This window comes from Octopus bimaculoides, chromosome 18, assembly GCF_046866305.1.
Source record: "Octopus bimaculoides isolate indiv1 chromosome 18, ASM4686630v1, whole genome shotgun sequence".
NCBI lineage: Eukaryota > Metazoa > Mollusca > Cephalopoda > Octopoda > Octopodidae > Octopus > Octopus bimaculoides.
Genome location: NC_142945.1, coordinates 38,956,310 through 38,966,620, shown reverse-complemented (window position 1 = coordinate 38,966,620; position 10,311 = coordinate 38,956,310). Strand labels below are relative to the sequence as shown.

The following is a 10,311-nucleotide window of genomic DNA, read 5'->3' as shown; positions in this document are numbered from 1 at the left end:
TCTCTTTTGTTAACAAGTTGGGTCCTATAAGACTCAAAGGGGTTAGTAAAAGGATATTGTTAACCCTGGTAAATTTACGCAATCAGTATGTATTGTCCTTCCACAAACAAGAATGTTGTCTCATGTCCTTTCGCAAGCATCTGAGCAACAAAATAGACTTAATCAAGTTTTCTCGAATAGTTAAGCAATATTAATAAAATAAAATTCGGATATAGAGATTGGGTTAGGGAACAAAAAAAAAAAAAGACAAAAAACTCACGATGGAGATGTTTTTAAACAAATAAAATATTACAATATGCTTATGTTGAATTGGCCAGGGTCGGATGGAATAATCCAACTGTTAATTCATACTGGCTATTGATCAGGTGTTGCTTCGTAATGACAATAACCCTCTCCTCAGTCGATAGATTGTGTGGTGTGATTTCTTTAAAAGTGCCTCGCCTTGTCAGCAGTGTTGTAATGTGAAATAAACATTTATCCAAACATTTCTGAAATCATTTACTCCTGTATTTAATCATTCACCTAAATGAGCTTTATCCTTTCTTAGAAAGATTAATTAAAATGCAAAAAAGTCAACTTATTTCGTAACTGAGCCGCCAACAAAAACACCAACTCGTAATAGTTTCACTTTGAAATTTATCTTCAAGGAAGTGCATTACGTCATTGAAAATAAACTTTAACACAAATCTTTAAAATTTTCGTAATTTTTTAAACTATAATATTATATCTTTTTAGCTATTTATATATATATATATATATATGTTTAAGCAATTGTATCCGGATAAATTTCTTTATTTTTATAAAACTACAATAGCATTTTGAGAGCAATGTTTTTTATGACTATAAGCGACCCTCGTTAGTGTGTGAGAAGTGAAGGGAGGTAACAAACGGTGTCGCACCACAGAGATGGCCACTGCATTATTTCGCACAGCACACATCGACTGGAGTATTTCTTCTGAACTTATTTATTCTCTAAATCAATCGAAATCAGCTTTCCAAACTACCAGATTATTGCGATCTTGTCGACACAAACCATACCAGACAATATGGTTCAAACCTATGGTGAGAATTAATTTTTTTTAAAAATTTTTCCTTGTGCTGCGGAGAAGTCTCATCAAACCGATCCCTTAATTCGGTTTCGTTTGCCTATCGTAACCTCTACGCTAACGTCTCCAGTGCTCTTGAGAAAGAGATGAATGCCAGAATGTCCCAAAATCTGTAAATCTAAGTCTTCGTCTCTCTTGCGGGACGTTGCCCTTTATAATAAACAACTTTCTCTACTAAACTATACGATGAAGTATTTAAAAACGAGAGGTCGAGATTGTGTCACGTTAATCATTCTTCAACTTAAGTAGCTCTGATTGTTTACATTTTTATTTTGATGAAGGATGTAACACTTTGATGAGCAATCGAGAACAACTTCACTTTAGGCTTATAGCTCGATTATTCAGAGTATGCACTTTAAATGATAAAAGCTGTTATCTATTTTCTCTCACTTTCTTTGAAGGTGAAGAACTTTGTTATTTACCCGGCTTCGTTATTGTTCATTTTCATATGAATTATTTATATGTATTGATCTGTTAGTTTACTCTCTGCAGATTCATCCCCCCCAGAAATGGTTGAATACCTAGCTTGAAGTAATTTAATGAATCGTAAAACTGTTAGCGGGGGAAGCTTTGAGTGTTGTTTACTTGGGGCGACGAAAAAGCTTCATCGTGGTCGCAGAGCTTGTTAAAACATCCAAATCTACTTCAAATTACATTCTGCCTCTTTATAAAAGGGCACGTTGGATAATGTGATCGGTATAGATTGTTTGGCAACCAGAGAAGAATTTGTTTTTGGTAAAATAGATACATTATTACGAAAATTTTCGCCAAATGTAACTCAAACACTCTAGTTTAAAAACAAAATCCAACACCATGATAGATTTTCTATAAAGTAAATCTTTAGGATCAAAAAAGTAAATGTCTTGATATTTCAAAATTTGAAGAACTAAAAAATTCGTTAACAAATCAATAGAACCCATATTAGACACCTGCACCACAATAATATTTAAAGAATGCGATTTTTGGAGGTAAAATAAGACAAATTATTCGATATATTTCAAAAGAAAGGAACTGGTGATAAACTTTTACACAATTAAGATTGTGAATCCGGTTGAATCTTAGCACCGACTATCGATTTTTTCGCAATTATTTTAGATAAAATATGATAATAATATTCATGTCTGTTACTTAACTGTCAACAACCAAGGTAACATTTTTTTTCCTTCTGTACAATCCTTGCATCTTCTGATCTTGTGCAGTTAGCGAGTAACGAAGGTAAAGGTTCCTTGCGGCCAAAACTTTCAGGTTTGTAGGTAAAGATCAATAGTGTGTTCAGACTCGAACCTTTACGTTAACTTTCCTCATAGTTAGTCTCCAAGTATTCTGCGAGGTTTATCTCGAGCAAATGCTAATGTGGGAGTAACAATGACGGAAAAGTTTAAGACGGTAATTTCAGCCCATCTTTGAAACTTTTCTTAGAATTCCAACCAATCGTTTGTGAATTTCTTTCACTTTAAAATTAGAAGTTTTCCTTTAGAATGTTTCATTGAGTTAAATGGAATTTTTTTCTTGTGGAATTATTCGCTAGATAAAACGAAAAAATTTCTCTTAATTTTACTTGATAAAAATATAAAGTACTCTCAATCTAATTTTATCATTAATATTCTGTTTTTAAATAATGCAAAACTTCATATATGATGAGCATCTTATTTTCGCCAAAATCACTCCTAATATTTGTATAATTGATGGGATTCGATTGCAAATTTTACCACTCTCACCGTTATGAAGAAAACCCTCCAATTATCTAATAATTATATATATATATATATATATATATATATATATATATATATATATATATATATGTATATATATATATATATATATATATATATATATATATATGGCACAAGGCCAGCAGGTTTGGGGAGAGGCCAAGTCGATTAAATCGATCCTCAGTGTTTAACTAGTACTTATTTTATTGACCCGAAAGGATGAAAGTTAGTCAACTCCGGCAGAATTTGAACTCAGAACGTAAACACAGGCGAAATGCCGCTAAACCCGGCGTGCTAAAGATTCTGTAGCTCGCCGCTTTAACCCATAAAACGTTGGGATTTGCACTTACATAGCATGGACTGCTGAGCACATTTTATGAAAATGAGACTACCATGCACACATAAAAAACAAAAAATAGTTAAAATATCTTCTAAGTATATAATGTGACAAGTTTTACATCATCTTAAAAGACAATAGTTGAACTATCTCTTGATAGACATTTCAACAAACGCCCATAAATAAATGCATCTACCTGGGCCACGCTCGTGGCCTGTCGACCTGTGCCTGACGGCCACGGTTGTGGCCTATCGCGCTTTATGTGTTAATAAAATGAAATATTAAAAAATGAAACTATATCAGAATATACGGTAGATTATCTACTGTTGTAAATACTGAAATAGGAAGGCACTCGTTTCTTGATCATGTACCCTTTAAGTTCCAACGTTAACAAAAACAGTTTTGACTAAAAACAAAATCCAACATTGGCAAAGGGCAACCGGTTCTACTTAAATACAGAAGTACCTACGCATCTACGTAACCCTAAAACTAACCTTAACCGGGGCTAATGCAGTTTCGCACCTTTCCATGAAAAAAGCAATTTTTTGAAAATATTTTTCGGATTCCTGCTTTTTCATCCATTTATTTATTTGTCTGTCTATTTATCCCTACCCGTTTATTCATATCTATCTATCTATACATACATACACACATAACAAAATGCTTATTGAATATAAAATTTTGAAAACGTGGTTGGATCTTTCTGATTTGGCGGGCACCATTTTTTATGTATGTTTTATTTAGTGTGTTTTCTACCGAAACACTTTAAAACTTCGTATACTTGTATATTTTGTCATATAGAACAGAGAAAAATTTTTATATTCGAAGTTATTTCATGTTAAAAGTTGTATTTCGGTAATTTCAACTAATCACTGACGTCTATTGAGGTGAAAACAATTACTGCTGTGGATTGTCAACAAAACGTTGTGCGGTATAATGGGATCTTTTCCCTTGAATAAAATTAGTGCCGTTGTTTGACAACAACAACTATCGGCGGTACTGTTATTTATGACACCCTTCGTGCGTTTGTATTGGTTTTAGCTTTAGGGTTTTTAGGGTTTTAGAGTTAGGGTTAGGGTTAGGGTTATGAACCACCACACATTTTTCACCAAATTTGGCAAAAATACTCATAACCCTAACTCGAACTGTGACCGCACTCTTTTTTCCAGACCTCTTTGTATCAAAGACTGCATATCCAATGTGTCCTTCTTTGAAAGAAACTTGGCTACTATTTTTAGCAGGTCAAGCAATCATGCAGAACAGGAGTGGAGAAACCCTTTACTGCTGGTAAAATTTTCCTCATATTCAACTTCTCTGAAAAATGTTTGAAGCATTAATTAAATATAAAATAGCGACTGAGACCTTTGGAGATATGCTGTGCTTGAGAAGACCTGGCAAGCCAAGTGAGATCGTAGCTGTGGCCAGCGTCACATAACCAGCTCATTTAAGAGTACCCTTCAATTGTCAAGCAATATGCTGTGCTTGAGAAGACCTGCTAAGTCAAGTGAGATCGTTGTTGTGGCCAATGCCAGTACCACCTGACTGGCACCCATGCTGGTGGCACGTAAAAAGCACCGTTTCAGCATGGTTGATGCCAGTGCCGCTGAACTGGCTCCTGTGCCAGTGGCACATAAAAAACACCAACTACTCTCGGAGTGGCTGGCATTAGGAAGGGCATCCAGCTGTAGAAACTCTGCCAGATCAGATTGGAGCCTGGTGCAGCCTCTTGGCTAACCAGTCCTCAGTCAAACCATCCAACCCATGCCAGCATGGAAAGTGGACGTTAAACAATGATCATGATGATGAAATGGCTCTCAATACTTAAAACGATATTTAAGTCATTTTAATTATCTGGATCATTAATGCATTATAACATTTTAATTAATAATGTTAAGTGAAATTACAGGTTCCATAATTTTCTTGGTACTAACCTACTCCACTCATAAGTTCTTATGCACTTGGTACTAAAAAATTCCCCACCTTGGTGGAGAGCTTGTCTGCTGTTTATTGCAGTTGAGTACCTTTGCAGCAAAAGCAGTATTGTTGCCTTTTACAACAGCAGAGTATTCAAATGTGTCTGGCACAAGAACCTCCTAGTCAAGTTGCCTGCCATTGGTGTCTGCCCTTTTCTCATCAGAAATTTTTTGTCACACCACTCCAACACAATGTGTCAGTAAGTCTCTCACTGTTAAACATTCTACCAACAATAACATGCTCAGAGTTCAGTTATATCTCCTAGATTCCTTAAGAAGAAACCTTGCAAACATCCTTTAATAGGTACACATCAATCTAATCTTCTTCAACAGTACTAAGATACTGTCGCCACATGTATTCAACCAACATTATATTCTCTCTACTCATAAGCAACATGAAGCTAAGTTCTTTTCGATCATTAGTCCTCAATGTATTTGATGAGTGTTTAAAGATGACATGACCAAAACAAATTGAGTAAGACCAGAAGTTGAAGCACCTTAACCACAAGTATGTTAAGGCCAGTACCATGGATCATAAAGGTGGTGAACTGGCAGAATCATTAGCACACTGAGCAAAATGCTTAGTGGTATTTCGTCTACTGTTACGTTCGACTTTGCCTTTCATTCTTTCAGGGTTGATGGGCTTCTTTCAGTTTCCATCTACTAAATCCACTCACAAGGTTTTGGTCAGCCTAAGGCTATAGTAGAAGACACTTACCCAAGGTGGCATGCAGTGGGACTGAACCCAAAACCATGTGGCTGAGAAGCAAGTTTCTTATCACATAACCATGCCTGCACCTGTGGGGATAGTTTTAATAAATCAAAAATTTATGTTATATGGTGTTTGATATACCTGTACTTATCCATGTTGTTCGAAAACTGGTCTCTTTCAATTATTTCTCTGCGCTCATTTTCATTTAAACTATAACACTGAATTTACGTAATGGTTACAAAAAGTACTCAGCCATATATGTTATTATATGGTAAGTAGGTAATTCAACTTATTGAAATTATCAATTTACTATACAAGTTGTTCTCTAATGAGGGTTACACTTGCGTCTTGAAGAGGGTAGATAATTGTTCAGTTTTACATTCTGGCTCCAGAGAGGAAAACTGGTTCTGGAAATGTAATTTACTTTTGTTATTAATGTCTGAAAGAATGTTTAAATTATAGCAATTAGTAAACTATTAAAAATGCAAAACAAATTATGAATACATAACTTCGGTGTGACATGACATGGTTTGGTTATGGCTGATTTCACACAGCACTGGGCCCGAGAGAAATTAGCTTTAACTATTATTGTTAGGTCAACTAATTATTATTAATTGCTGTACCAAGTCTGAATCAAAGTTAGGTTTCATTTTTTGAAAGAAGTTTTTGATTAACAATGCCCTGAGATAAGAATATATACATTACAACTACATATTTTTCTATTCGTCCAACAATTAATAGGATTAATAACTTATTGATATAATCAATTATGGAATGTCTGGAGAGAAAGATTTATGCTTGACACAATTAATTGGCACTTAAGCAATAAAACATACTAATGATCAGAGATGTTCCAATAATGATCATTCTTGTCCCTTTTTTTTTTTTTCAGACATTGTAAATCTAGGACTACATTATTCAATGTCTTCTTCCTTTTCTTGAGCTGGTAGGTTGTAATTTATGAGAAAATTTGGCTGCTGTTTCTAGCTGTCCAAGCAACCACATTGTCTTCCTCATTGATTTGCAGTTGAGGCTCATTCATTACTTCTGTGTTTAATTTCCTGTGCATTTATAAATGCAGTGTTTCAAATCAGATGGCAAGTTGGGCAAAAATGAGATAAGCCTGTTGCTTTACTATTTTAACACTCCTAGATGGGGGAAGATGCTAAACAAACATGTGGCCATCCTTGTTGTTTAGCCACGGGTTAACACTGACAGAGTTACCTATGGTCAAAGATGCTGCAGTCCTGACAATCCCTTTCCTCTTGTGCATCACCTGTCTCAGACTACATTACCCAGTGTATCCATTTATCCCATTCAAAACTGTGTAATATATATTGAAAGTAATTTGGCTTCTATTTCTAGCAGTTCTAGTGACCATGAAGGCACATGGCTTAGTGGTTGAGGTAATCTACTCACAGTCGTATGGTCATGAGTTCAACTCCTGGCTGTGCATTGTGTCCTTGAGTAAGACAGTTTATTTCACATTGCTCCAGTCCACTCAGCTGGCAAAAACAAAGTGTACCTGTAATTCAGAAGGCTGGCCATGTCACATTGTGTCATGCTGAATCTCCCTGTGAACTACATGAAGGGTTTATGTGTCTGTGGAGTGCTCAACCACTTGCACGTTAATTTCAAGAGCAGGCTGTTCCATTAATCAGATCAACTGGAACCCATGTCATCGTAACTGACAGCGTGTCAGTGACCATACGGAGGCTCTCTCATTCATTAGCTCATGCATAGACACTATATTATCAGATAGCTGCTTCAAGAGCATTCGAAGTTCAAATCCCAGATTAGGAGAGCAGCTTGTAAGTAAATTAGAAAGGTATCATGATTGACAATCCAGCAGTGAAAATGGCACTTGATCATTCTCTGATACTGATATGAAGGTTGCATTCTCTTAGACATGAAGGCATTTGATGGCCTTAGGTGTCAGAAAATGTGACATGATAACAAAATGGCCTATGATGGATATGTGTTGTTCAATTCTTAGCAGATGTGTGTTCTTTTCCAGCAGTAGTTATCTTAACAGTTTGGCAGTAATAGTGGACTAGTAATGATGGACTTTAACCCTTCAGCATTCAGATTACTTTGTCAAAAGCAAAACTTATTTATTCACGTTGTTTTGCATTAATCAGGTAATATCTTGTAGCTACAAAACTTTGATGATGTGATTATTTAGTTTTAGAATGATATTATAGAGCAAGGTATGAGAAGCCAAATATGACCAGCTTGAACCAAAAAACAGGTAGAATAATTTACCCAGATATGCTTAGTTTAAATGCTAATGGGTTAATGCTTCTTTCAGTGGCTTGCTGAAAAAGTTGAGATAGGGTTGGTTATGAGTTTTGGGTGAGGAACAAATCTTTACTTTTCATTTTTTTGAAGTTGATAAAATAAGTACCAGTTAAGAACTGGGAACCAATGTAATTGTCTTACCCTTCCCCTAAAAATTGCCTGCCGTGTGCCAAAATTTGAAACCATGGCAGCAAGCTGGCAGAAACAGCACACAGGACAAAATGCTTCTCAGCATTTCTTATGACTTTACATTTCTGAGTTCAGGTTCCACCAAGATCACCTTTGCTTTTCCATCCTTTCAGGATTAATATAATCAACTATCCTCCACCTTCAAGATTTCAGGCCTTGTGCCTATCATAGAAAGAATTATTATCATCAAAAGCAGGTTGAATGCAAGATAACTGCATTCCAAAAATTCTTTTGTGTGTTCAACAAGTGGAGAGATTCCCTGGTAAAGGAAGACCCTCCTTAGGTATATGGAGAAGTTGAAACAATCACTATAAACCCTACAGTTTAATTTAACATTTTGGGAAAGTTATTGCTTAGATTGATCTGCATGGCATAAAATGTGTCATAATGCATTTAAACAATTTGAGTTGAAGAAACAGAACAATGAAAGAATTATATCCTGCAATCAACAGACACATTAGTCCGATCCCAGGCAAAATCAAAATCATCATTGTCCTCATTGTGACTTCATAGCAAAATCCATACCCAGACTCAAATTACATTCATGCATCCATTGTGAATAAATGCAGCTTCTTTTGTTTTTTGATCTTTTTTTTTAAAATCCTTTCCTTCAAACACTTATCATTATTATTATTATTAAGGTGACAAGCTGGTAGAATGATTACTGTGCCAGGCAAAATGCTTAGCGGCATTTCATTCATCTTTATGTTCTGAGTTCAAATTCTTCCAAGGTCAACTTTGCTTTCCATCTTTTCATGGTTGATAAGATAAGTACCAGTTGAGCACTGTGGGTCAATGTAATCGACATACTCCCCATATCCTGAACTTGCTGGCCTTGTGCCAAAATTTGAAACCATTATCATCATCATTATCATCATTATTATTATTATTATTATTTGCAGGTCAGAGGTTCCACTGGAAAGGTGAAAAGCCCTAAGACTTTGAAGTTTTCATTGTTTACACAGTTCAGTAAACTTTTCAAAAGGGTTTGTATAAAAATCTTTGACTTGGTTGTCTTAAATATTAGCTTGGGTTGGAGCAAGTGATAGAATAACGATGAGACAAAGGATAATATATTTGATGGTAGCGGTGTTGTTGTTGCTGGGATTATTCAGATTTGTTATTTATTTACGTTTCTGCGTTCATAAATCAAATCTCACTGCAGGTGACTTTATATTTCAGTTGTCCCCCTTGAATTGATAAACGTTATGCTAGCCTATAAGTAGGTTATCTCCCTTGGCTAGGCGGCGCTCCATGTAGACAATTAAACTTCCGCAGACTATCCACGCTATTGTTATTGTTTCGATGATTCAGCTATCGAAGTACTTACTGTGCCTAAGTTAAAGAAATATTTAAGATTATATGGACAGTATGTTACTGGAAGAAAGGCGGACTTGACTGAAAGGTATAAAAATTCTGTCGATGAAGAATGTCAACAAAGTAAATTCATCGGACGATACTTCAGACAGGAATAAGCAGAAGCTTATATCTGCTCTCGGTGAAGCTAGGCTTACTCGAAATTCCCACATTCATTCAGAACATTAACAACAATTTCAATGTATTTATTATTTGAATGCAAAATTGTTTATTAAAAATACCTGTACATCAACACAACAATTATTAGATTAAACATTCGAATTTGTTTCCCTCTTGAATTTTAACATGTTCTAATCTGTTAATGAGGAGATAAATCAAAGAGACATTTCACTCATCTACTAACTGCGTATATGATCATGCACTTACTGATATTTTAAATACTTTGTTTGGAAAAACGGATGGCAAGGGGTGATCTTTCGATAGTCCATTAAAATCGACGAAATGCTGGGAACACATTTGGCTGTATGTAGTGTAAACAAAGTCTTTCCTCACAAGTCTCGATCTCTGAAGCCAAATACGACGAATAGCTACGTTTGCAGGATATCTATGTAGTGAAATAACTTTGCCGAACCAGTCAGTACAGTATGTGAGTCGTCTGCGG

At 35.4% G+C, this 10,311-nt stretch overlaps 1 protein-coding gene across 1 annotated transcript in view; it reads left to right on the top strand.

Moving 5' to 3' along the window:
* Positions 1-849: 849 nt before the first annotated feature.
* Positions 850-10,311, top strand: part of LOC106877447 (iron-sulfur clusters transporter ABCB7, mitochondrial) — a 28,803-nt gene continuing 19,341 nt past the window's right edge. Inside the window, exons 1-2 of the mRNA XM_089366021.1 lie at positions 850-1,062; positions 9,236-9,319. Coding sequence (XP_089222147.1) covers positions 907-1,062; positions 9,236-9,319 — 240 coding nt within the window. The 5' untranslated portion in view covers positions 850-906. The remainder of the gene's footprint in view (positions 1,063-9,235; positions 9,320-10,311) is intronic.